Source organism: Diachasma alloeum, unplaced genomic scaffold (genome assembly GCF_001412515.2).
Source record: "Diachasma alloeum isolate Michigan unplaced genomic scaffold, Dall2.0 Dall_scaffold_00285, whole genome shotgun sequence".
NCBI classification, from domain to species: Eukaryota; Metazoa; Arthropoda; class Insecta; order Hymenoptera; family Braconidae; genus Diachasma; species Diachasma alloeum.
In genome coordinates, this window is record NW_021680424.1 from 76,473 (window position 1) to 104,221 (window position 27,749).

The 27,749-nt window shown below is 42.3% G+C and overlaps 4 protein-coding genes across 7 annotated transcripts; 2 read left to right on the top strand and 2 right to left on the bottom strand.

Moving 5' to 3' along the window:
* The first annotated feature begins 862 nt into the window (after window positions 1–862).
* Window positions 863–4,829, top strand: LOC107038605 (2-phosphoxylose phosphatase 1). The gene is made up of 4 exons (XM_015257802.2): window positions 863–1,253; window positions 1,669–1,833; window positions 2,167–2,732; window positions 3,024–4,829. The coding sequence occupies exons 1-4, from the start codon at window positions 1,163–1,165 to the stop codon at window positions 3,756–3,758; spliced, it is 1,557 nt and encodes a 518-aa protein (XP_015113288.1). The 5' UTR covers window positions 863–1,162; the 3' UTR covers window positions 3,759–4,829.
* On the bottom strand, window positions 4,750–18,501 carry LOC107038604 (pericentrin). Of its 4 annotated transcripts, none has more exons than XM_029126147.1 (10): window positions 18,317–18,501; window positions 17,899–18,009; window positions 14,512–16,971; window positions 14,164–14,298; window positions 12,661–13,597; window positions 12,254–12,381; window positions 12,015–12,065; window positions 11,360–11,527; window positions 11,034–11,099; window positions 4,750–10,102 (listed from the first exon to the last, which is right to left on the bottom strand). In XM_029126147.1, the coding sequence occupies exons 1-10, from the start codon at window positions 18,374–18,376 to the stop codon at window positions 5,738–5,740; spliced, it is 8,481 nt and encodes a 2,826-aa protein (XP_028981980.1). In that variant the 5' UTR covers window positions 18,377–18,501; the 3' UTR covers window positions 4,750–5,737. The 4 variants fall into 4 exon arrangements, with proteins under 4 accessions (XP_028981980.1, XP_015113287.1, XP_028981982.1 ...); XM_015257801.2 differs by having other exon boundaries at window positions 12,015–12,068; XM_029126149.1 differs by lacking the exon at window positions 14,164–14,298 and having other exon boundaries at window positions 12,015–12,068.
* Window positions 18,502–19,224: 723 nt separating this feature from the next.
* Window positions 19,225–21,185, bottom strand: LOC107038558 (tolloid-like protein 2). Its single transcript, XM_015257730.1, has 2 exons — window positions 21,009–21,185; window positions 19,225–20,376 (listed from the first exon to the last, which is right to left on the bottom strand). Exons 1-2 carry the CDS (start codon window positions 21,074–21,076, stop codon window positions 19,302–19,304), a joined length of 1,143 nt encoding a protein of 380 aa, XP_015113216.1. The 5' UTR covers window positions 21,077–21,185; the 3' UTR covers window positions 19,225–19,301.
* Window positions 21,186–22,379: 1,194 nt separating this feature from the next.
* LOC107038564 (pachytene checkpoint protein 2 homolog) lies at window positions 22,380–26,962 on the top strand. The gene is made up of 6 exons (XM_015257736.1): window positions 22,380–22,620; window positions 22,716–22,875; window positions 24,672–24,872; window positions 24,956–25,183; window positions 25,410–25,757; window positions 26,573–26,962. Exons 1-6 carry the CDS (start codon window positions 22,574–22,576, stop codon window positions 26,858–26,860), a joined length of 1,272 nt encoding a protein of 423 aa, XP_015113222.1. The 5' UTR covers window positions 22,380–22,573; the 3' UTR covers window positions 26,861–26,962.
* Window positions 26,963–27,749: the final 787 nt, after the last annotated feature.

Here is a 27,749-nt window from a genome sequence, read left to right on the forward strand (position 1 = left end):
AAGTGAATAACATATAGATCTATTTCTAATATTGATAAGGCGCAATAAATAACGCCTCATGCTAAAAATATCCTGAATAAATTATCGAAACTCAAGTATCACGATCCCTTGGGTCCCAATGAGAAGAAATTAATCGGAGGTATGACGCAGAAGGATTCGTATTACGACACTCCCTTAGTTCTTTCGGGAATACGGGAATATGTCACGAGTGTAATTGATCGTGCACGGCATGTATTTCTGGGTGATCGAGGGACTCGGATCATCGGGAAAATGGATACTGGCTCTCCGTATTTCGATATCTGCTTCTAAAAATAACTTGTCTCACTCTCAGTGAACTCATAACTCATTAAATTTCGCTGCACTGTCGAAAAAAAAATCCACAAATCATCAATATGCGAAAATAAAAACAATTTTTAAAAAACAAAAATAAAAAAAAATAATTTAATCAATTTAATTTAATTTATTTAAAAAAACAATTTAAAAAACATCTATCACCCTTGAAAAATCAAATCAATTCATTTTTATAATTTCAATCGAATAAAATAGTCAAATTTTAATTTTTTAAAGGTGTTATTGTCGTTTAAAAAACGAAAACTTTTGTCAACTTTTTTTATTGCCAATGAAATCGCAATAAAAAATGAATTAACCGTCCCCATCAGTAATAATTACTCATCTAATTAATTGGATGATTTTTTACATTTCAATATTTACCCACAAAACCATTCTTTCTGAATAATAAAAAAAGAATAAAATCTCCCATTTGAAATAATTAAAACAATCAACTTGTGGCGCTGTCCCGTGCCTTCACCCCAACCCCGGCGTTTGCGCATTAAAAGCCATTCACTACCCTCTCGATGTCCTCGGTAACCTGCGTGTCCCCTCGACGCACGAAAATAACCCGCAACATCATCCCCAAATTTTCTACGCTTTTTCCACTTGAAAAAAAGAGGCCAAACAATTTTTCCACCCCAAGTGCACGGGGTCGAGGTGTTCAATAAGTGTTTCCGTCTGCATCAAGCCCACCCTATGGCAGTGGAAATGGTCAGGTGTGCGTCAGACACGAGTGATGATGTACCCACCTGTGCCGGAACGTGAAATCAATTCTCGGATTTTTCATGACAATAGGTGAAATTTTTTTTCACAGTGGTTTGATGAATACAAAATGCTCGTCGAGATGGTCAGACTCTCGTATCAACACCGGGCATTTTACTGCTATATTATACTAACCATATGGATATTTCTCCTTGTTGCTGGTAATTATTGTTCACTCATAAATATTATTTGTACTCAATTTTCAATTGGAATTGCTAGGGGAAGACAATTAAATTGAAATGAATTAAATTCAAATGGATTTTTTTATTCATCAAGAGATTCATTCATTCAATGATAATTGTTTTTTTTATTCAAAGATAATTTTTTAAAGTATTTTCAAATGTTGGAATAACTCATATGTTAAATGAAAAATTAAAGAGAAGTGAAATTTTTTTTTCAGCTGTTGAGAATAATTCGAAGTAATTCTAATTGTTTAAAGACAGCAATTAGAATTTTTTTAGTTTCTAGAATTTATTCTTTTGAGACTTGATGTGAATGAAAAAATTTCAAGGGGTAATTATTGGTGTTCAACTTAAGGATAATTTCATTATTTCTACACATTTCATGTATCTCCAGGCATGTACAAGTACATAGGAACAGACGAGAAGAGTTCATTGCAAAGTAAACAAAGTAGTGATCTTCCAATTCGTGAGTTTGCACGTCACCTTAAGCCTGATGTCAAGAATAAACGAATCTTCAAGCTCTGTAATTCGGTGGATGATATTAACATTGGAGCTGAAGGTAATTATGTTACACAATTAATACAATTACGCCGATAAAATTATTCTAGAATTTATTATTTTGCAAATATTTCTTAAATTATTAAATTCTATAAAAAAAATCAAATTTTGATTAATCTTTAACATTATTCCGCTTCATTCAATGTTGTAACTCGTAAATTAATGAAAAAAAAATAATAATAAGAATAAGAATGGATAAAATTAAATTAATCTAACTGTGAAGACGGAAATGAAAATAAAATGAAACAAAATAGAATAAATCAATCGATTTAGTAATTATAGAAATTGATGTCTAATTCATCCTCAAAATTTCCCTGAAATCAATTTTCCCCAGGTAAAATCGACGCAAATTTGACCCTGGAAGGTGTAATAATTCTCATCAGACACGGTGACAGAGGTCCCTTATCACATATCAGAAACATCAGCACAGTGAATTGTGCAGGCGACTTCTCGCTGAACCCCCGCCTGGAGACAGTCTACCAGAGCTACCAAAATTTTCTGGAGAACGCTTCCCTGTACTCCCGAAACGCCTGGGCCCAGTTTCTGGGCCCTTTCCACGGGTTCCCAATGCTCCCGGCGAACACCAGAGACTGCAAAATCGGGGAACTCACGACTCTGGGGATCGGCCAGCTCCTGAAGACCGGAATGCTCCTCAGAAACGCCTACTACGATAAATTGAAGCTCCAGAACTCCTCGATCACCTCCAAAGACGTCGTCGTGTACAGCACTAGGTACAGGAGGACTGTGCAGAGTGCAGTGGCCCTTCTGTACACTTTTCTGGAGGAGAATGGCTTTCAGAACCTCGGGAAAATCAGCATGAGGGAAGTCTCGAGTTTTACATTTTGCAATAGCGATTGCGCCTGTCCTGCTGCTGAGAAATACTCGAAGCAGTTCAGTAAGGTGAGAGAATCATTTTTGTTTTGTTTTAAAATCACTTACTGTTAATATAATTAACAGATAACATAATTAACAGATAATTGAATATTCTTGAAGAACAATTTTTTAAAATTGATGTTTTTTTCCCCGTGAATATTCAATTTTTGTTTATTTGCATCGAAACCGATTTTTAGAAAAATTCAAAGACTTTTTGTGAATCAGGAAAATCGCAAAAAATGTCTTCAGATTTTGTTTCAGAATTATTCATGGAGATAATTAAGTAGTTTCGTCAAATGTGTCAAATGTTCATTCCAGGAAACATCGGACCGCTTGAAATCCCATCCGGCAGTGACAAACCTGATAAAGCAGGCAGCCAACGTGGTCTTCGACATTCCTGAGGACTCTCCCAAGCCCAACAGCCTGAGGGACGCCCTCCTCACCTACATCTGCCACGGGGCGAGTCTCCCCTGCGTGGACTTCGACAATTCCCAGAGGAGTTGCGTCAAAACCGAGCACGTGACAGGTCTCTTCGCCTACACCGAGTGGGAGTCCCGCATAAACATGAAGAGCCTCACCAGGCGGAAGCACGGCCTCCTGCGAGCCTACGGCCTCCTCAAGACCATCGTCTCCCACATGATGCAGATCGTCTCAGAGTCCAAACCCAAAGTCGTCCTCTTCTCGGCTCACGACAAGACCCTGGAGTACCTGGCAATCGCCCTGGGGATCGTTTCGGATCACGTTGTGCTGCCCCATTATGCCTCGAGGCTCGTCATCGAGATCTGCAGGGCCAATCCCAAGAGCGAGAGCCACAATCCCAACGATTTCTACTTCAGGGTCCTTGTCAATGGCAGGGACGTCACTCAGACCATCCCCTTCTGCAAGAACTCCAACTATTACAGTGCCAGCTATGGGGACAGGAACGACGAGGGCGAGTGGTACAGGAAGGAGTACAAATTGTGCTCGATCGAGTCCATCATCAGGCAGCTGCATGACGACTACTTTGCGCCGTTCAATGCCAGCAATTTTAAGGATGCCTGCTCCGGGCGCTAATGGGGACCAGGGAATATGCCTCTTCATCGGGATTTTTAGAATTTTTTCGGATATTATTTTGTTGGTGGGAGGAAATTTATGTGGAGTTCTTTTTTGAGAATTTTAAGGAAATTAGTCGAGGAAAAAACTTTAAGAACAATATTTTCCGCGTGTTTTTTCCTCATTAGAGATTCGAATTTTTTCTATTCGAAAAATCAACTTTTGAGAAATTCCCGAAGAATTTTTTTAATAGTTTTTTAAATATTATCACTGATTTTTACTATTTAATTATGAAAAATACGGGCAAGATACATTTTCAAGTCCATTGGTCAACTTGAAAAAATATTTTTAAAAATCAGTTATAAGTATCGATTAGAATGAGTGAATTTCCACAAAAGAATTTTAGATCATATTTAAAAAACTATTTCGAAAAAAAATACATTGGGGATTTTTGTTGAGTTGAAAAATAAAAATACAAAACAATTTTTTTTCATTTTTAAAAATTAGTTATTCCTGAGATAATTGCATTTTTGTAATTAAGAAAATGGATATCTTCTTTTATCGATCATCAAATGTTTAATTATCGTATGGATGATCTCGTATCAAATCCAATCGAGATAATTGAATATTGGGATGAAAAAGAATGGATAAAGTTAGTTTCTGAAGATTTCCCATCAATAATCCCCTAAATATCAATTACTCTCGCCTGCAAACCCCTCGCAGATACGTATATTTTCTAGAAAACTCCTCAGATGAACTATTTCTACCTGTAAATATGTAAATACTCTATCAAAAAATGTTAATTATTTTCAAGAGTATACGTGAGAGTGACTTTGTTGATTTCCGATTGAACCTAGACGCTAGAACGTACAAATAACTGTCTTAGATTGGACTAAAAGCCCCAGGCACTCTTTCTACCGTAGAGAAATCATGATTAATCAACGAAAACTGTCAATAGTGCAACTCCGTCATTAAAAAATCAACGAAATAGTGGAAATAAAGTATACAAACGTCTTCTCATGAATTCAATTTTATTATTCAATAAGGTAACATTTCATTCTATTCACAGTTGTAAAAAAGGAACACGACCTAATAAATACTGGACAATTATCATTAACAAGGCACTGGTTTCTGAAAAAAAAATCTTAATCAACTACTCTGTTCTCTTTGTTCCTAAAAATTATGTGGCAAGTGGTTCAGGACCGTCGAAAATCTAAAAGAGAGAAATCGAAAAAAAACTTTGGTGCAATTATCCTTGTGCAAACGGAAGATCTATCTCACAAATACATCTCACATGTTCCTAAAAATATTTTCTACATAACACACATAATCAATGACAAAATCAAATGAAAAAAATTACATTAAAGTATCTTAATTAACCGTTAACTCGTAATTTTTTTTTGTACAAAGAGCATTCAGAAAATATTTGGTCCTCTTGTTATCTGGGAGGGGCATTAATACTGCAGTAAACTGGTGAAACGCAAGCCAAATCTATTTTTTTAACATAAAATTGAGTAATTCCCATGACATTCCTCCAAAACCACTCGTTATCGAGATAATTGTTCAATTAATGAGAGCTGATACAACTCAACTGTTTGTTTTTTCAATTGATGCAGAAAAAATCACGTGAAAAGTGGAATTACCTCGATAACGATTAAATTTTTAATAAAAGTCAGGACATTATTTGTACCCTAAAAATTTATCACAAAGAGTCAATCAACAAGACGTTTCACCTTTTACTACCACCCCCAAACCTCACACTGAGAAAAAAAATTATTGCCTTCAAATATCCATTTACTTCAGAAATATTTATTTTTTCAATTTCGCATTTCGCAATTTTTCCCTCAGTTTAACAACCTGACTGTTACAATCAAACCTTAATCAGGCTCGCTGGGAATGCCTCGATCTGGAAAATACGGCTTTGAAAAAATTAATACTTCTCTCAAATAAATGAGTATTCATAAAAAAAAAATGTTCTGCACTTCCCTCCGCTTTCCCGATCACCCCTCCCTCTTCTGCCCCCCGCCCATCGCCAACCCCAGTGTCTCCTGAACCTGGGAAATTCTCTCCAAATAATGCTCATAATTGACCCCCCCATTGGCCCTCTTCTCCCTGACCGGGGGCGAGTGCTCGAGACCCCTCTGAATCCCCATGAAGCTCTTCTCCCCCTCGCCCACCACCCTCGCAGCATTTCTCCTGACGCCCTGCCTCCACCTGGCCACCAGCCACTTCATCCTGACGACCGAAACAACAGCGAGCGCAACCGACCTGAACTTCCTCCCCCTCGGGCTCCCAAAGTCCGCGAAATTCCTCTCGGAATTCGTGAGTTTAGCGAGAACCGAGAGAGTGTTCTCCTCGGACATCTGATACCCCCCAATAACGCAGAGCAGATACCTCTTCTGGAAAGCCAGAGCCTTCCTCTTGCTGTCGACCCTGATGTACTTCCCATAGAGCTTCTGAAACTTATTCGACAGATCCGACTCCTCGAGATTCCTCTGTATGCCGACGACCTCCAGCTCCCTGACCCTGGCCTCAGCCCTCTCCCTCTCCCCCCTCTCCTTCATCAACTTCTCATGGAGAATGCTCTTCTCGTGTGCATACCTCTCCAGCCTCCCCCGCAGTTCGCTAATGCTCTGAGCAAACTCCCCACCCGCCCCATCCCCCTCCCCCAGACCCTGTGCCAACAGTTGGCCCCTGAGCTCGTTAATCACCTCCTGCAGCTTCTCCTCTTGAGCCCTCGCCTCATTAACTTTCTTGTTCAACTCCTCCTCACTCTTTCTCAGTGCCACGACGACTTGCGTCAATTGCGCCCTCTCCGACAATGAAGCCCTCAACTGTTGACTCATCTGATCAGTGTCAATCTGCCAGTCGTGCATCACCTCACGAACATTCTTAATCTCCTGTCGAAGACTCTTGAGCTCGTGCTCGTCGTCGGACCTCTGCTGCTGCCTCTTGTCCTCGGCATCGGTCAGCCCCTTGATCCTCCTCTGGAGCCACTCGATCTCCTCCTCCCGCGTCTTAATGGTCTCCTTCAGGCGTCTCTGAATTATCTCCAGGTGATCCTTGTCCCCCTCGACTATTGCCAGAGTGCTCAGCAGCTTCTCGTTCTCCTCAATGGCGATCTCCAGGTCCTTCTTGTATTTATTTCTCTCTGACTCCAGGCTCTGGAGGGTCGACCTCAGGTCCTGGTTCTCGCGCTCCAGCTCCGAGAGCCTCTCGGGGACCTCTGGGTCTGGCGAGGGGATCTCCAGGGGGGCCACTTCGGCCCTCGACTCTATCTGGAACTTCAGCGCTGACAACTGAGACATCAGCATTTTGTTCTTCTCTCTGAGACTCAAATTGTTGTCTCGCAACTGCTGCTCGGTGTTCAGCGACGACGTCAGCTTGATCCTCAGCATTTCGATCATGTTGGAGTCTTCCATCTGGGAGTTCTGGTGGGCTGTCTTCTCCTTCTTCACCTGGACCTCCAGGTTCCTCATGGCTGCCTTCTTCGATGACAGCTCCTCGGAGAGATTACTGTTCCTCTTGCATTCCCTCTCGAAATCAGACTTCAACTGCAGGATCCTGGACTCGTACTCTGCGATCTGGGACTGCAGCATCTCCTTCTCGATCTCCAGCTCGTTCTTCTGGTGCGTCAACTCGTTATTAACTTTACTTTGGGCCTTCAGTTTTGCCTTTATGTCCAGGTACTGCTCCATGATCTTCTCGAGGTCTGGCTCCACCGGTTTTATCGTCAGTGAGTTGCATGAGTGAAGCTCTATTTTCCTGTGGGACAGGTCCTCTGACTCCGACTCTATGGCGTCCATGATCTTCTTGTCGAGGTCTGCAGACAGGTTCAACTCCCTCTGCACCATGTCCTCGAGGTCCTCAGGGTGGCGAGAGTCCTCTTTGAAGACCTCCAGCTCCTTCGAGAGCTTCGTCACCTTCTTCGTCAGCTCTGCATTGCACCTCTTCTCCTGCTGCAGCTTCTTACGCAGCTCCACCACATTCCCAGGCTCCTTCATCTTCCTGTGGACTGTCTCCAGCTCACGGTGGAGGCTCTTGCTGTCGTCGGTCATCTGCTGGATCAGCTTGTCCTTCTCCTTGACGAGGTCCTTCAGGTGGTGGATCTCCTGGGCCTTGTTCTCCTCCGGCGATGGGACACTCGATCTCCTCGCCATGTCCTCCAGCCTCTGGATGACGAGGTCTCGACTGCTCAACCCGTCGCTCAGCCTCTTCATCTCGTTCTGATTGTCCAGAAGGTCCTTCCTCACCACCTCGAACTTGGTTTTGTACTCGTACAGCTGCTTGTTCTCGTCCTCAATCTCCATATTCCTGGTCTTTACTGTTTCAATCGTAATGTCCTTCTCGAAGATTATCTGCGTCAAATTGTTCAGCTCCTCCATCTTCTCGGCGAGCTTCTGCTCGCAGTTGGCGATGCCCTCCTCCAGCTTTATAATCTCCCTCCTCAATTTTGCGTTCTCGTCCTTGGACTCGGACAGCATTTTCTCGTTCAACTGGATCTTCTCCTGGTACAGCTCGACCTCCTCGGACCTCACCTTCAAGTAGTTCTCCACTTCCTCCAGATCTCGCCTGATTTTCTTCTCAGACTCCTGGGATAGCTCGTACTGGCTCTTGTAGAAGTCCTTGTCCCTCGTCAAAGTTTCGATGGAGTCCTTCGACTCCGTCCTCAGCTCGTCCAGACTCTTCTTCAGCTCGTTCAACTCCATCTCTCGTTTGTTCAGAGTCGATGACTTGGACTTTAACTCTTCGTAGATTTCCTTCAGCTTATCCTCGAGGTCCTGGATCGTCTTCTGATTGCCTGGGGAAGGTTTCGTCACCTTCGAAGCAGAGTTGAAGGACCTTCCATCGTCAGAAGCCAGTGTTGGGGACTTCAGGTCCAACCCACTCATCATGGAGTCGATATTAGTCGACTGGTGACGACGATGGACTGGAGTTGTGTTGAGTGAGGGCCCCAGCTCCAGGGGGGGCACCAGGAGCTCCGACTTCTGCAGCTCCTGCTCGTGACTCACCTCTCGCCTGAATGAGGAGACATTCGCCTGGAAGTTGCTCGATGGAGCGTCCCTGATGGCCTCAGACATCTCCTCGCACTCTGAGTGGATCGACAGGATGTCACTCAGCGTTCTAGCCGAGTTTTTCGGCTCAATTGGGCCTCGATTCTCCTCGACGTTCAAGGAGTTCAGAGCCTCCAGCTGCTTCTCTCTCTTCGACAGCTGCTCCTTCAGGTGGTCGATCTCCTCGTTCTTGTCAGCAAGCATCGAGTCGATTAATTGAGGCAACTCCTGCTGGGCTCGTTCCTGCACAGAAATCTTCGACTCCAGGATCTGCTTCTCGTGCTCAAGGGTCTCCAGCTGCTCCCTCAGGGCGATTATCTCGTTGTCCTCTCGATGGACCACACTGTTCAGCTCGTCCTCCTTCTCCTTCAGGAGGAGATTGGCTCGCTCCAACTGGCCCCTCATCTCCCTCAGCTCCAGGTCCTTATCGGCGAGCCTCTGCTCGAGACTCTGGACTCTCGAGTTCACCTCGTGCAGCTCCAGCTCCAGGCGAGACGTCGCCTGACGCTGGGCGAAGGGCGCCGACTGCTTGTACTGCTCCAGTCGCCCCCGCAACTGCTCGATCTGGAAGAGTTGGTCTGACGTCGTCTGCTGGAGGATGTCACGCTCCTCCTGGAGCTCCTCGTTCTGCATTTTCAGGGCTGACAGCTGCATGTCCAGGTCCTTTATCTTCTTGAAGGCCACTTCCTCGGTTCTGGAGTGCTTCAGGAGCTTCTCCTTCAGCTTCAGGAGCTGGTCCAGGGGGAGGGTTGGGGGGGAGTTGGCGTCTTCCTCGGGAGTTGGACACCTCGACGCCTCGATCTGGTCTCGGATGGAGACGTCTTCAGAGGGCTGACTGATGCTGAGGGTTGAGCCTGTCATGTGGAGGGCTTCCAGCTCCTTTATTCGCTTGTCCAGGTGATTCTGCATCTCTCGGAGCTCTGACTTCATCTGCCTCAGGGCTGTGGAGTTCACGGTGAACTGCTCGTTGCTCAGTTGGTGGCGCTGGAGCTCGCTCTGCAGGTGGGAAATGTGGGAGAGGAGGTGAGTGCTTTCTGCGCACGACTTCAACTGGTCGAGCTCCTCCACGAGTCGTTGGTGGCTGTGGGTCTGGCTGGAGATCACTTCCTTCAGGTGGGCTATCTGCGAGAGCAGAACCTCCTCCTGGTCGAGCTTTGATTGGATCTGCTGCTCCAGGTCCACTATTATGTCGCGCAGCACCCAAATCTTGTCCACTGCGGCCTTCAACTCGGACTCGGTCTCCGATTTCTTTTGCTCGGTGTCGGAGATCTGGGAGGTCATCTCACGCATCTGGAGCTCCAGGGCCTCCACCTGGGGGGACATCACGGATTAGGTGGGGTGGTGGAGGGGGGGCTGAGATACTGCAGGGTTTTGGAGAGGAGGGGGATTAGGGAGTTTAGGGGGAAACTTAGAGGGGTAAGTCTTGGAGGGAAGGAGTTTTATATAAAAATAATTTAATAATCATTGAGGGAAGATGAGGAAATTAAAGCTTGAATATCTCGAAATTCAGTTAATTCAGAGGAAAATATCAAGATTTCTCCGGTTAAACATTAAATTCTAATCGAATCTGTTAGGACATTTTTCTTTGAGGATATCCAAGTATCTTTTGCCTTTGATTTGACTATTTTCAATCATTAAAAGTGTCAATTAAACATTTTGCACTGAATTATTATCTTTTAAGCATTCGTTGTTTATAAATAAATAATTGAAATTGTTTAAACTTCCGAAAACCTTATTAACTTTTGTTTTAGGCATGAAATCGATTTCTGGTAAAATTCTAAATATGAATAAATTTGTTACTATTCCAAACAAATGATTTTTGTGAAGGAAAATTGATTGTTTATAAATTATTCATAATATAAAAAATGCTTGTAATTCTCGAAAATTGCAATTTTTTAATTATTTTATCAATCTTCCTCCAAAAGTCAACTTTCTTTTTTTTTTTTTCAGATTTTGCAGTTTAAATAACGAAATAATTTTAGAATATTCGGAAACTTGGGGTCACATGGAGCTCAAATGAAAGCTCCGATGTTCGACTACAAAAGTAGAAGAGCATTTAAGTAGAGAAAACATCGTCAAAATACGTGAACATCCTCAAACCTTTTTCTTCCAAAAATATTTTGCAAAATCACCTGTACAATTTTTACGTGCAGTCGAAAAAAAAATCCTTCAGCAAAATAACCAATCATGATTGAAAAAAAAATGATAAAATCCATGTTACATAAAAAAAAATGCCACTCACAGTTGCTCTGTAGTCAAGATGAACCTTCGAAGAACCCAGCGATGAGTCGGGTGTAGGTGAAGGCGACTTTATTTAAACGTGTTTTATGTGTATGATAAAACCAAGCCCACAAAAGTGCAGAAAAAAACACCAGTGTTAATTAAATTCATCAAAATTAAATAGTGAAGGCGTGTTACAATGTAAATTGCATTAATTGAGCCGTTCAAACCTCGAGTGAACACCATAAAAATAGTTAGACCAAAAAAAAACAGATTTATCAATTTTTGCTGAGCCAAAAGTGATTGAGAATGAAGACTAGAGTGAGTAGTCAATGGAGATGAATTTACCTCAGAGGAAATACGAAGATCTCGTTCTTTATCACGTTCTCGTTCCTTCAACTGCTCGTGAAGGGATTTTATTTGCTTCGCAGCCTCATCCCTCTCGATTTCCCTCTCACTCGCTTGCTCCTCCAGAAATTTACGAGTACTCCTGAGTTGTTTGTCTGCTGCATCGATCTAAATGCATCAGTAATAAATGATTGATAAAAAAAATCCCTCAGAGAAATGAAAAATTCTGCATTAAATGATAAAACGTGAAGAGTCAATTGAAGTTCTTCTCTAATTATGCAATTATCTCCTTAACGCGTGAACTTGAGGGAAAATGCGAGAAAAACTTTTTTGTAGAGAATTAAATTTCCTACAAAAAATATTTTACGACATTTCCTCGTAGAACCTTTTTCGACTGAGATAATCACGTTTTAATGCAGAATTTAATTCTTAAAAGTTGCTCTAGACCTTTGAAAACCGCAAAGTTTCATGCAAAAGCCAAAAAAAAACATTGTTTATGAAAAATTATCAAAGAAAATCCTAGTCTCTAAAAAATAAACAAATGAAAAACCAAAGATAGATGAGAATAAAATGAAAGGATGGAATAGACTGGAAATGGAAATTAAATTAGGACTAGGATTTCCTGAATAAAATTAAATTAGGTGGAATAATTTACCTTGTGTCTCACCCTGTGTATGCTTTGGGAGGGAAGGGGATCTAATGACACCTGCTGGCAATTACAATACGTCAAAAATCCCAAAAAAAGATAATATCAAGCACTTTTGGATATGAACGTTGGAATGACTATGAAAAACCACTCTAAAGTAGCTCATCCCAGTTAAATCAATGTGTTCAATGTTCATGCAGTGCAAAACGTTCAGTTCAACATGTCTCAGTGAGGCTTTAGCAATTTACCTGCTGCTGGAGGTCCTCTTTCTCGCGTTTCGAGTCCTCGAGAATTTTTTCTGTGCATCTGCAGAGCTCCTCGATAAGCTGGAGATGATAGGCAGGATCTGCAGCTGCATTTACAGTTGCCAGACGCGCTGCAATGATCATTCCAACAGTTTAGAAAAATTTTAATTGAAGATAACAAAAAAAATTGAAAATGTTGAGAGGTTTTTTGAGAATATCTACGAAATTAGTGGGTTTAGAAGAACAAGTGACTAGACATTTTTTGTGGGAAATTTAATTTTCCACAAAAAGTTTCTTATGACATTTTTCTCTATTCTTCTTCCTTTCCAAGATACTCTCAAAAAAGTAAACTAAAATTCAATAATTTCAAGTTAAAATGAAAAAATTCATTTTTTTAAGGCTTCCCCCACCTTTCTCCAGCAATTGCGAAAAATCTTGAACAACAACTTCCCCTCCAGCCTCATCCTGCTCGCCATACCCCTCGGAGATGATCTCCTTTGCCCCCTCGATGACTGAAATCTTCTGCTGCAGATCAATGATCTTCATCTTCAGCTGTTGACTCTCGACCTGGTAATCCTCAACAATGCCCTCAGCCTCCATGAGCTTGGCACTGAGTTCCTCGTTGACTTTAGTCGTCCAGAGAACTTGCTTCGACAGAGCGTCAAGAGTGCTCTCCCCAGGAGTCGACGAGACAGAGATAATCTCCGCACTTTCAGTCCTGAGTCTCTCCAAACACTTTCCCAACTCATCCCTGAGCTTCTCCCCGATGTCCTCCTCCTCTTCAATGAGATCCAGAAGGGAATCTGTCTCGGAATTAATTATCGAAGAGATCTCTCGGGACTGAGGGGCAAAGTGGACCCTCTTGATGATCTTCTTCGTGGGAATTTCAGGGATTTCGGTGTCTGAAATCGTCTGGTTCTTTTCAGCCTCCTCGGTGCTGGAGTTCTGCTCCTCTGACATTATTCTTCTTTTAATTATTTCAGTTATGAACGTGTTGTTGAGTTCCTCTTCACACGTCACAGTGTATTTTATCAAATCCACGACGAGCCCCTTCAGGATGAGGCAGATCTTGTGGAGACTCTCGTATCTCTGCTTGATGATGTCATCTGGGATCGAGAGGTGGCCATCGAACTGGTGACTCACTCTCCTCTGGGTCAGGCTCTTGATCTCTGATTCGTAATTCTCGAGGGTCTTCGCATACTCCACTTTGAGTTTCGAGATCTCGAGCTGGTGGGACTCCTTCAACTTCTCCATCTCTTTCCTGGCGTTGTTTGTAAATTTATTGCGAAGTTGGAGGAGCTCTGGGGGCCAGTTTTCCTCAGTGTCGTCTTCAACAGCTAGGAGGACCTGGAATAAATTTTTTTGATGAATTTTTTGAATTTGAAATTGAATAAAATTTCTTTTTAACTAATTTTGGCAGATTTCCAACTTCATCTTCGAACTCGGTCAAACGGACATCCAAACAAATTTTTAAGCCATCATTCACTCAATTCAGAACATTTTTTAATTTTCGTGGGACAATCGATTTTCGAAAAAATGCGAAAATTAAAAAAACTAATCGTAGAATGAAATTTTAATTAATGACGATCGATGGGGTTCAACAATACCTACATTTGAAAGAAAAAGATTCAAATCCATCCGTTCATTAGCGAACAATCAAAGAAAACTAATTTCGTTAAGAAATCAATAATTACGAATGAAAAGGTTTTGTTAATGTTCGATATCTCCTGACGTAGTGATTAAAGTTTAATGACTTGGGGTTCATTTTGAAGCTTTCAAATGACTCTTGACAAGAGTTATCAACAACGAAGAAAATGTTAATTCAGCTGAACAGATTAGTATCGAATTACTTTAAAGACCTTTGGCCAAGTACAAATACCAGAGACAATAAACGGACAATAGGACACAACTACCTGAATCTGCTCCTGCAGTGCGTTGACAATATCACACCTAGCGAGAGCAATCTGCTCCTCAAGCTGAGCACTGTAAGCCGCCCTCAGGTCCCTCAACTCTCCATTCTCCACGGGCTCCAACTCAGTCTGACAATGCTGCATGCCCACGAGTAATTCAACACGAATTAATTTGTTAATCACAAATGAAAGTATTAGTCCTATCGAATTATGACGCAACGATCAAGCATGCAGAGCATCAAAAATTCCACAAGAGCTGTTCGAAAAATCACCGAACCCCACCATTATTCGAACAATTCGCCAACATTAAATACAACATACGAAAGAAAAAGAGAAAACCCCCTAAATTACCTGTTCACTGGTGGAAACCCTCGCGCTTTTATCACAGCTGTCCTTGCTCCCCTGCTCGACAACCTCTCTGCAGAGCCCCGCATCCTTCATCTTCTCAGCATCTCCACCGCCTCCAAAGTACAGATCATCGGTCATGTCGTCCACTTCAGAGCTATCATCACTCAATTTCTTAGACTGACTGAAGACCTCCTCTGAGTACTGCTTCTCAACATGAAGGACCTTCTCCTCGAAGTAAGTCCTCAGCTCCTCCATCTCCTGAGCATGTCTCCTCTCAACCTCCTCCTTAAATTTATCCAACCCATTGTCCCCAAACAGCTTCTTCAGGACGTCGATCTCCTCGACATGCTGCTGCCTCATGCCCTCGATCTCCTGCAGGTGCTGTTGCTTGAGGCTCTTCACCTCCTCGAGGAGCCCTTCCTTCTCCCTCCTGACGTCCTCTAGAGACAGTTTCACGCTCTCCAAATCCCTCTTCAACTGATGATTGGCGTCAGAGAGCTTCTCACACTCAGAGAAGAGGTTCTCGTATCGATTGAATGCTGAGTTGATCCCACCGACGAGACTGGAAGTGATGTCTTCAGGTTTAGTGCGATTCAGTGTGTCTTCAGAGATCAATGTACTGTCGACTAGATCCTCCCTGAGGCAGCTCAAGTTGATGGCGATGGACTCCAACTTGGACTCGTTCATCAGGGATTCATTCAGCTTGAGCTCCCGCTCTGCACACTGGCTCCAGGCTGCCTGCAGGCCCCCCATCAGCTGCCTGCAGTCGTCCTGGAGCTGTTGCACCTCAGCCCTCACGATCCCCAGGTTCTTATCCCTCTCCATCAAAGCCACGTCTTTCCTCCTGAGAGACTCCTTCAGCTCCTCCAAGTCGCTCTCCAGTTGTTTTACTCTCGTTGAGTTCAAGGAATTGTCTGAGCTCATCATCCTGTCGAAGCTGTTCCTCAAGTCCTTCAGCTGCTTCTCGTAGCTGTTCTTCTGGAGGCTCACGTCCTCGAGTTCCTTTGAAGTCCTCAGAACTGTCTCCTCCAGGTGTTTGATCTTGTTGGTGAGCTTTCTCTCGAGCTCCTCCTTCTCCTCGAGTTTCTGGCGTGACAGCTGGATCTGGAGGGCTAGGTCATCGAATGTCTGGTAGGTCGTCTCGTTGAACTCGCTGAAGAGGCTGTTGTTGATGCCTGAGATACGCCCCAGCGATCTTTCCAACTCGTAGATCCTCGAGCTCATGGATCTCTCGTGAATCTGGTTGTTCTCGATCAGGGATTGGGCTGCCGAGTACTTTGCACTCATGTCGTCGTATCTCAACTTTAAATTCTCGTTCTCCTGCGTCAGCTGTGCGACATTGGTCAAGGCCTCCTCCAGACTCTTCTCGATGCTCTCCTTAGAATCAAAAACACTGGTGGCAGCCACATACTTGGCAGTGAGCTCCTCCACTTGAACCTTATGCAGTTTAATCTGCTCGAGAAGAAGTGCCCTCTCGTGCTGAGCATTCACCAGCTGATTCTTCAAGCCCAGAACATCACTCTTGTCCCCCTCGGCCATGTGCCCCTCCATCTGTGACCTCATCCCCTCAATAGTCTTCTTGTAGCTAGCCAGTTGGCTCTGAAAGACACTGAGTTCCTTCGCATGCTTCTTCTCCACCTCCACCATCTCCAGATTACAACGATCCTGCAGCCCCCTGCACTGGTCCTCGTACCTCCTCCTGAGGGCTAGGACCTCCCCCTCATGGCTTTCCCTAATTTTAATCACCTCCTGGCGATGAGACTCTGCATTCTGTTTAGTTTCAGCAGCGAATTTGTCCAGGATCTTCTCCATGTCCTTTTTGATTTTAGAAATCTGCGCGTCGTAAAGCTCCTTCACCCTCTGACGCTCCTCGAGGCTGGAGATGCTCTCCATCTCCAGGGATTGGATCCTCTGGTTTAATTCGTTGACTTGGGACTTGTAGGACTCAATTTCTTGGGTTTTCCCCTCCTCCAACGTCTGAAGTTTTGCACTGAGTTGTTTGATCGTCTCCTCGAGGAGGTGTGAGGAGTCCTGAGGGGTCCTGAGGTCCTCAGGGTCCTTCTGGGGTGGGTTCAGAATAGGCAGAGAATTCAGGAACTGGACCTGGTCCTTCAGGGCGTCCCTGGAAGCCAGAGCTTGCTCAAGTGACGACGTCAGTTCTGTTATTAAATTGTCTCGTTGGGCCACCGCCTGCTCGAAGTCCTGCAGCTTGTGTTGATAAGTTGTCAAAAGGTCTCGGTATTGCGAACTGCTCTGACTCTGGGAGGAGTGAGGGGAGCAGGCCTCACCCCTCATGTGGTCGATCTCCGCGCTGAGGGACTCGATCATCGCTTCTTTTCCCTGCAGGAGCTCTTTCAGCTCTGCTACTCGACCTGCCATGTTCTCGATATCTCCCTCGCCCTCGCCCTCGGAGATACTCATGCTCGATTGCGTTGTGTCTCGCAGGGAAGTGTCCTCGAGGATCTAGAGGAATTCAGAGGATTCAATGATGCACTGGTATTTGGGAAATTATCTGGGGAATTAAGACGTTGGGGAGAAAATTTGGAGATATTCTTCGGAAAATTAGTCATTATTTTCTCTGTGTTATTAAAATTCAAATCGACTTCTGGTGATGAAAATTTGGTACTGGAAACTTAGACTCCGCAATTAAGGGCCAGAAGGGTCAAAGTAAGGGTTACAGGGGTTAGATTGAGGGTTATGAGGGCCATATTAAGGATCCCAAGGGTCTGAATAAGAGTCACAAGGAGCAGAATAACAATCACAAGGGTCGCAAGAGTCAAAATAAGGGTTGTGAGGGTCAAAGTCAGGGTTTTGAGGGTCAGGAAGGTTCGTCAGGGTTATGAGGATTAATTTAAGGGACGTGAGGGTCATATTAAGGGTCATAAGGGTTACGAGATTCAGAATTAGGGTCATGAGGGTCAGAATAAGGGCAATGAGGGTCAGAATAAAAATCGCAAGGGTCAAAATAAGTCACAGGGTCAAATTAAGTTTACGAGAACAAATCGAGGCATTTTTTGTGCTGAATTGTATGATGTACAAAAAAAGTCTCTCAATGTCAACAAACTATACAACTATACAAATTTTTCGCGAATCTATTATTCTCATTGTTCCGTGTCTCACCAGAGACATTTTCCAAGGTCCAAGATAACGAAACAATAAATCAAATGAATGAAACCATGCAATAAACAAAAAACTCAGCGTTTCCAGAGAAAAAAAACAAACAAGAACTTTGAATTTTTACGAGATTATTTTCAAGGATTATCCCTCATCCTTCAGGAGCATCGATTCAATTTTCTTGCTCAATTTATTAATCACCAGTTCCTCAAGAAAATCGCCCGTGAAACCGTGAAATTTAGTGGATTTTAACCTGAACAAGAGTGAAAAACTTACACTTGAATTTTGCGTGTCAATAGTTTCATTGTGTCCAAGCAGTTCCTCAACATCAGACGGATCAGTCCCCTGATTATCCATCCGTCCTTGTGACGCCTTGTACCTAGCCAACTACGAGGAAAATGGAATTAATATTCCCCCCAAATTGATGTATTTTTGGTGTCTTAACCCTAGAAGGTCATTCCCTACCGATTGAAAATAAACACAACCAGAGGAGAAAAAAAAAACGACAGCCCCGAGCATTCGTGAGCCCCCGGCAGTTCCAAAACCGTTGGCTCCGAAATTACCCCCGATTTTTTCACGAGAGAATTCAATTTTTTTTGTTGATCCCGAGGGTAAAAAGACGAAAGGTCTCAACGGTTTCAAACGAATCCCAAGTTTTGTGAACTTTCGGGGTTATTGGGATGATAATACTCACTATTTCACGTCCAGCCTCGAGGGAACGCCTCTTGGAGGCTCGTCGCTCGTCCCCGTCCATTTATGTCACAGAAATAAAACAATTTGGGCAATTAGTCGTCGGCATTTAAACAAATATCTTCCGTTTTGACCGTTGGTTTAGTCCCCTCACACACTCATGATTACATCGCGCAACATGAGCACAGACTGATGGAAAGCTGAGGGGCGAGGGGTTGCCCTCCCGCCGATTTTATTATTCGCGTTGAAGAAGGTGCTGCCCTCAGGACGCTTCCAGCGACGTCGGTAATGCCGTTCTCGCCCCCAAATAATGATTTTTTGGTTGAATTTTCCGTGTTTCTGCATAAGTAGAAGTCGTCTGAATTCAAATGACGCTTTTGAATTTACGGAAACTCTTTTTTTTAAGTTTTCTATTTAGTTCAATTATATGTTTGTTGAAAATTACTGATGTTACGCTTCCGCGCACGCGCCGTAGATGATCGTTCGAAGCCTCTGGTTTTGAATTAAAAGTCCGGAAACTTGGGATCAAATGGGTCTCAAATGCACGGAGAGAAATTTTTTAGAAAAATTCTAGTGCTAGTGCCGGCACTAGAAATTTTATTGGGGAAAACGTGAATTTTTCCCCGTATTTCTGTGAAAATTTCACAGAAATCCCCAGGAATTTTACCAGAAATACCAAGAAATTTTACCTTAACAGCACTAGAATGTTTCACAATCGGTGGAATGTGATTTTTTCCAGTACTCGCGCTAGAATTTGTCTAGAAAATTTCTCTCCGTGCGAAAGCTCTGCTGTTCGACTACAAAAGTGGAAAAGGATTTCACTGGAGAAAAAACAGCTAAAGTACTTGGATACCCTTAAAAATGCCGTCCACCAAGGGGACTACAACGACCACCACCACCCAAAAAACCACCTCCTTTAATAAATCTCTTTATTCAGCCATTCCATACAATCCTTCCCCCAGATACAGTCCCCAAATCCCCTCTCCCCCTCACATCTCGTTCTTCTTATCAACAACGGAATAATCAAGCTTGAATCCCTTGTAGCTGCCCTTCTCCTTGCTCCTAAACTCGACGTCCACCGCCGAGCTGTTGCTGACCATTGCCCCCGGGACGTTGTTCCCGCAGTGTTTCCCGAGCACCTTCCTGGTCCCGTTGGCATGGACCTCGGCCACCTCCACGTAGTCGGCCCCGCAGGCCTCATGCCAGGCGACGTCGAAGCTCGCGTACTTCATCGTCACGACTTTGCCCCTGGGCGCCTGAATCCTCCACTTGCACTTCAGGTCGGGCTCGTACCCCGACCCGAAGCCCGGGTTCTGGATGCTTCCATTCTCCTTCAGCAATCCCCCGCACCTGTTGTCAATGGTGTCGAAGACCCCGTGGAAGCCCTGGTACTTCTCCAGTGGCCTCTCCGCGATTATTTTAATCGTCATGTAATTCGTACTCGAATTGAACACCCGACTGGGCACGTAGTACTTGGAGTCGCAAATTGAGGCAATCATCGTTGAATTATCGTCATCTCCGTCGTATATGTTCAAGCGGTTGTAACAGGTCTTATTGTCGTTAGTTATGTGGAGATCGGTCAGGCTCAATTGGATAATTTTACCCGGCGATTGGATTATCTTGTAGGTGCAGTTGAAGGGGAGGGGATTGCCATTGGGGTAATTCGGGGACATTAGGACGCCCGAGGGCTCTTTCAGGTCTTTTGAACACAGGAGGGTCATGTTTGGATTGTCCAGGGACATCCAGATTAGCTGGAAGTGGGAGTTTGTGGAGTTCTGGAGGATAGAGTTGTTGGAGTGGAAGTGGATGCGCGCCGAGGAGGAGGTCGTTGTCAGGGGGGCCGGGGTCGAGTCGTTGCAGAAGAGACCGAGGCTTGACTCCTTTGCGTTGATCGTCTCGTTGATCGAGAGACTGTTCATGCAGGAGTTCTGGGGATTGCGCATTGTTATGCGGGAGAAGAAGAACTTTATTAGCTTCGTGGGGGGGAGGCTGACGGTCCAGGTGCAGTTCTTGTTGAAGGAGGTGATTGTGCCGTGCTCCGCTGTGAGGTTCAGCTTGCAGTCGCTGGAAGGGTTTTCAGAGTTAAAATCTATTGTGGAGGGCAGTGGAGGGAGATTTGGGCGCGATTTGCGGGGGAAGGAGCGGGTCTGGGGGGAAAGGTCGTATAAAGTACTTTGTGGAAAATTTTATAAGCTACAAATTATGTTTTGAGACATTTTAACGGGGATTCAGCCGTTTTGGAGATAATGGGGAATTAGGGGAAATGTTTTGGGATTTTAGCTCGGGGTTGACGAATTTATGAGGACGGTTTTTGATGAATATCTCGGAATATATGGGAGGTAACGGGTTTTTTGTAATTATCTTTTTTGTGGAGGAGATTGAAAGCTATGAAAATGGTTTTAACTGAATTTTCGGTAACTCCCATAGATCTTTAGATATCCAGCAAAAACTAAAATTAAAATTGTTGAAATTCCGGAAAATGTGAAAATTGAGAAGTTTGCAAGAACTTTTTTACTTTCTCAAGATTAAAATATAAATGATTGATGTTTCTATAATGATTTTGATCATTTCCAAAATTTGTGTAGATGAAATTAATTTCTAAATTCTTATTTAAATTTTTGTTATCAAATTACAAAATGAGAGAAAAATGTGAAAAATGTTTTTTCTATTGTTTATTAAAAATTGATTAACTTTACCTTTCTGATGCCGACGCACTGTGAAAAACCGCACTAACTAAACACAGCGTGAATATAAAAATCTTCATCTTGAATTATCTTGAGTCGTTAAACCATAAAAATTGATCTTCTGTTATTAAAAATATAAGAAACACGGTACTCTCTGCTGTTACCAGGCGCAAACTGAGCGAATGACGCCCGGTTCCTTTTATAATATACGAATGAATCGCAACCGGTGATTTATCGTTCAGATTAATTCAATCATAGGACCATTATGTTATTGAATTCAAAATGTGAACATTGTAAAGAGTGTTGACCGTCAATCTAGAGAATAAAGAATGCACAGATTGCGCAGATTGCATGAATTAGTAGAGTGGTCGGATGGTGCGTAATAGTGGTGCAATGAACCTCCATGAGGAGATTTTTCGCAGCGAAAAAAACCCTTCAAATTGATCCGAAAAAATTTATTGTGCGGACGTGACACCCTGCGCAATTGGGTAATTATCATAATGACGAGCGGTTTTAGGAGAAAACATTGCATATTTCCGGTGGGAAATTTTGTCAGCTATAAAAATGTCCTTGGCCATTTTTTCATTATTGAAGAATTAATCAAAGTGTTGTGATGCACTCACCTTTCATTATCCGAAATCTAATTTGCGCGATTATCTCGGGATTGACTCATTTTAACCGAAAACTTTGTGAAATATTTTTTGTGGGAAATTTTATGAGCTACAAAAAATCTTTTCTGATGTTTTCTTCTAAAACCACTGATTATCGAGATAATTGCAAAATTAATGAACGTGTGGTGGTACAGTTACGTTTTATTACGTTTCACTTCGTTTATTAACTTGACAATTATCTTCCGATTGAAGGATTTTAGGAGAAAATGTCATAAGAAGTATTTTGCGGGACATTTTGTAATCTATAAAAAAGTCCCGTAACGTTTTCTTCGAAAATTACTCCTTATCGAGATAATTCCAAATTATTACACCTGACGCTGCACTTCACTTCATTCATTAATTCTAAAATCATCTTCACACTCAATGGCTTGCAGCCAAAAAAATCATTAGAAATTTTTCACGAAGAATTTTATCCTAGACATTATTAAACGTTTGCGTTTTATTACGCCTTACTTCTCCTTCTTTATTTATTAATCAAAAAATTGATCAAAAAAACTGAGGAATTACACTAGACTATCGGCCTCCACACGTTTTTCATCACGTTTGATCATTTAATGAATTCATTAATGATGCAATTATCTCCGAATCGTCGAGAAAAGGATGAAAAATGAATTTTCGATTTTTTCAAATTTGAAAAATTCCCCGAAGCCGCCTTAAGCTGTCGGTAAAGTCCCTCCCTGTCTCTCCCACCATTTTTAAATGCCCCCAGCGAGTCGAAACCGTTGACATGTGTTCCTCGTAAATAACAATAGAGTCGGAGTGGCTCGATTAGATAAAAAATATCAAACAAGTTGGGAAAAACAGAATTACCCCTCGTTTCCGAGCCAGAGGAGGAGTGACTGCAGGCCAGTGTCGCCAATTTTTCCCACTGTCTCCGGCATTTTTGGTGCATTGGGGCCTCTGAGAATGCCGAATCGAGCTGTCGACGTCGAGATATGTCAAAAGAACGCGAGGTAATTCTTGAAAATAGCTAAATTCCCTCGAAATAATCTGCAAAATAGCCTCTATAATTTTGGTTTATCGCTGATGGTCGATTGTGTTGCTCCAGCACTCTCCAGGATGACAGAATAACTGAATTGGTTCACTCAGAGCTGATGAAACTGGAGCAAGTGGACGTGGACATTCCAATTTCAACAGATGATTCACCCATTGAACTTTTGAGGGATCACGTTGCTTTCATCAGTTGCTCCTTCAGAAGTAATGGGAAGGTAACCTAAATTCCTCCACATAAATCCCCTGGACAACGGCCAGAGAGAATTCTTAAATGATATTTTCAACTCCATTTAACACTAGTAGTAATAATTAACAAATTGACTTGCAATTGCTAGCGAAATTATGAAACCTCAATTTTTTACGACAGTTTTTTGTGAATATCTTGGAGAGGAGCGGGTTCAGCAGGAAATTTCTGAGGACATTTTTTATACGAAATTTAATTTTCTATAAAAAGTGTGATTTGACATTTTTTCCTAAACCCAATGCTTCCAAAGATATTCACGAGATTCTCGCTTGAGACACCGTAGCGTTCAGACGTATTTGTCAAGTGCTCTGTGCGGTATATAGTCAAATGGAGGTATTCCTCATTTTTCATATCCGAGTGCGAATTAAATAAATACCATCAATTATAGTTATTTTTCTATACCATATTTTAGTTAGTGGGTCCACCGGACCCGCTAATAACAATGAATTCCCAAAGTGAAGTTCCCAACAGTGCAGTTCCGTCTCAGGACAGTTCTAAACCCTCTTACGTAACTATGGCAAGGTCCTCAGCCAAGTTTGTTTTCGAACAGGCTATTATTTTGGATAAAACAGCCCCTGGCAATCACGAGGACTACATCATGGCCCTCACGAAAGTTGTTCCTATTTCGAAAATGTCTTCTACGGATGAAATTATTAGGGGTAGAATCATTGTATGGCTTGACAGTCAGGGGACTGTGGATGCATTGATTGACTCCAAGAAATTTATCGTTGTATCAGGTCAAAAAGTGTACATTCGTCCTTATGTCACTAGGAATAGGCGAGTTCTCTTTAGCCACGTATTTCCTCAAGTTGAGGACAGTTTTCTAGAAGGAGAACTGAATAAAAGGGGGATCAATCTCCCAGGCCCGATTACAACCTGTAGAGCTGGATTTAGGAATAAAAGCATTGCCCATTTACTGAGTCAAAGGAGACAAACGTATATCGCCCCAGAGGATGTCAACAAACTACCGAAACGTCTCGAAACCACCATACAAGGCAGGACCATTGTTATTCTAGTTAGCGCTGGGTGTTTTGAATGTCAGGAAGAGGGGCATATTGCCAAAAATTGTCCGGTGAGAATTAATAGAATTAAAACCAACACATCAACACCTCCTCAGCTCTCTCATGATCACACCGATTTCCCTGCGTTAAGGAATAAAACCACAACGACTGTTTCCCCCACTGTGATAATTGATCCCCCTCCCGTCAGCTCCAACAAGGCTAAGTCAGTCTATCCTAATTTCGATTCCCCCCCTTTTCTGCTACCTCAAAGTTCATCAGCAGAAAAGATCCCTGAGTCACTCCCCACCTCTTCCCCTGAGGAGGTGATTCCTGTGGCCGAGAAAATCGACGAGGATACAGAACGACACTCAGACACCGAATCCACTATATCTACTCAGTCCCACCAGTCGGAGGGAAAACGAGCTCTTCACCAAAAGAAGAGATTTAGAGCTTCTCGATCTCCATCCACATCGCGAGAGTCGATCAACTCCGGCAGCACAACTGACTCTTGGGAACATATTGAATGTAGGATTCTCGACGACTCGATAGGATTCCCGGTGAACTCACAACAATTTCGGGAATTCTTCGAAACNAAAATCAGCCCTGAAATGATGAATCAATTGTTTTTTCATTATTGAAGTTTAGTTTCTGTTGAATATCTTTAAATTAATGATTGATAGCAGAATTTTTGCGCAAATCTGCAGATGTTGAAAGAAACGGATCAATTTTTCTCAATTTTTACTCATTTTTCATAATATCTGCACAGGATAATAAGGACAAAATCTCAATTAGTGAGAGCTGGCCCTTGAGATACTTTATCTACAGGCTGGCCCTGGAGGAGGCAGCCACTGAGACAATGCAGACAGACTCTGAAGAACTCCCAGTCGCTTCCCACTGGATTTTACCAGCGAAAGAATTCAATGGACTGTGGGAAAACCTTTGCTACACATCAAACATCAAAGAAAACGTACAAAAAACATTTTTAATCCTTCAAAAAAATTCCTATCATGCCTGTTTGACGTGTAATTTAGCTGTCGTTTTGTTTTTCAGCTGTTGAATTTCATCGAAACGACGATGCTCTTCTCGGAAAGGAATATAAACCCCAACATCATCACCTGGAACAAAGTTGTCCTTCTCCACGGACCTCCAGGCACTGGAAAAACTAGTCTATGTAAAGCTCTGGCTCACAAAGCTGCAATTCGACTGAATAAATATTTTCGTAGAGGAGAACTAGTCGAAATAAACAGCCACAGTTTATTTTCAAAGTGGTTTTCTGAGGTACATCAAACTAATTCTCTATTATCTCGAGAACTACTGATTCTAGGAAAAAATATCATAAAACATTTTTTGTAGAGAATTAAAATTCCCACAAAAAATGTCTTGTGACCTTTCCTCGTAGAGGCGCTCATTCTCGGGAAAAATGAGAAATTAGCTGAAAATGTTGAATATGTAAATTCATTTTTTAGTTGGAAAAATGTTAGAAGTCTTTTTTTGTCTTTTTCAGAGCGGTAAATTAGTGATGAAGTTGTTTAACGAGATGAAGCAGCTCCTGGAGGATCCCCAGGCACTCGTCTGCATCCTGATTGATGAGGTCGAGTCCCTGGCGCATGCCAGGAAGGCGTGCACCAGTGGAACTGAGCCCAGTGACGCCATAAGAGTCGTCAATGCACTTCTGACGCAGCTGGACCAAATGAAACGTTACAAGAATGTTCTTATACTGACGACCAGCAATGTGACAGAGGCGATAGACTTGGCATTCGTAGACAGGGCTGATATCAAGCAGTTTATTGGGCACCCAGAGCCCAAGGCTATTTATCAAATTTACTCGTCGTGTTTGAAGGAGCTGATGAGGGTAGATAAATTATTCATTTTATTGGCATGTTTGCACTATTTTATTCCATTTTATTTTATTTCCCTTTACGTCTTCACAATGAGATTAATTTAATTTCATACTAGAACATCATACTTTATTTCCTTGATGCTACTGTTACAGTTTTACAACTACACAATAATAAATTGTTTTTATAATAATGTACAATAACTAATGATAATATCACAGTATCACAATTTAAGCGATTGTTCAATTTCTAGAACTAAAAAATATAGAACTAATAAAATTAACTTTCCAATGCCTTCGATTTTAAAACATACTCAATGTTTTAAAATCCATTTTTTTTCGAATAATGAAAGAATACTTATAAATTCGATTTCTATTCTTGTCTTTTGATAGAAGGAATCGAATAAATGACGGAAATTGAGGATTGGACACTAAAAATTATGTATCGGATTATTATTACATAAAATCTAATAATAATAATAATAATAATAATAATAATAATAATAATGTAATATGAAATTCTAAAAGAATTATTACTTGAAATTTGCTTAAATCGCAGCAGTTACGATGCATTTGCGATTAATTAAGGTAATTTCTTTTTTTTTACGATGAACTAAGAATTTTTGTTATTTATGAAAACCTTAAAAACTACTGAAATGAGAGAAAAATGTCAAAATCAAATTGAAAAATCGTTTGGGTTTTGATTTGTGTCTAAATCCCTACATTCGCGAGACAAATTGAAAAATCAACGATTTTCTTAATTCGTAAATGTCTTGGAAAAAAATTGGGTCGAGTTGCGATATATTGAACATTCTTCGAATTCTCCACAGGCGAATTTTCTGGAGTCTTTCGAGATTCAACCCTGGGAGGTATACGACTGCATTGGAGATGTCCCAGATCCGATCTACGAATGCATATCATCGAATGGCAAGACGACAGTCAATCTCCGTAATTTAATCTACAAGAGTGTGGGCCTCAGTGGTCGGGCCCTGAGGAAAGTTCCATTCCTGGCACACGCGTTGTTCATGGACAACATTGAGACATCGAGTTTCGATGATTTTCTGGGGGCCATGATGATGGCCGTGGAGAAGCAGAAGGAGGATGAACTCCAATTGTAAATTTATTTACGTTTTTTTATGAGAAATTTTGAATCTCGTTGTCATCTATTTTTGTATCGATCGTGTATCAATCATTAATCAAAATGAAAGCAATCTATTGAATAAAAATCGCGATTGGGTATTCATTTTCATCCCACATTTCTCTGAATTTATAGTTTTAAGAAAACATGCAGAGAAAGTGAAACAGGAAGAACAAAAGTCTCGTTCAAGTTTCACGAATTTTCGAATTATCTTGATAATGAATGGTTTTAGGAAAAAATATCAGAAGAATTTTTTAAAATTAATTAATGAAAAAGATTTTCTTATGTTTTTCTCTGAACCCATTGTTTTGTAAGACTTTTTCACTGAAAGAAACGAATGTTATAATAATTAAATTGAGAAAAAAAAATTACAATTCCGAAAGAAAACCGAGTTGTTTAGAAACTTTTTTCCAGTTTTCAAAAATCTATTAATTAACCGTAAGAGTCGAACTCCTTTAAATGCTAAACCCCCAAACCCCTGTCCCACGACACCCCTCGCCATTCAAAAACTCCCGCCAGGCCCCCGCCAATCGCCGCGAATCCCGACCCCCCCCTTCGGCCCCCACAAACCCGACATACACGCAGCCTCCAACCTCAAAGCTCCCGAAAAAAAACAATAAAAAACCCTTCAGTCCAGTTCTCGAGCAGTCGCCGTGAGTCGCCCGAGGCTCCTCAAACCTCAAAATCTCGATCTTTTAATTTTCCACGACTCAAGAACACTGTCCCAGTGCCCGGTGGCCCCCCAAGTGCCGAAGTGTCCGGAACCCTCCAAAACCCAAAGTGACAAATGTGGAGACCCTCACCAATCCCGCCATGTTCCTGAGGGATTTTACGTTACAGCCCTCGTTGGATCGACACATCGACCCCCC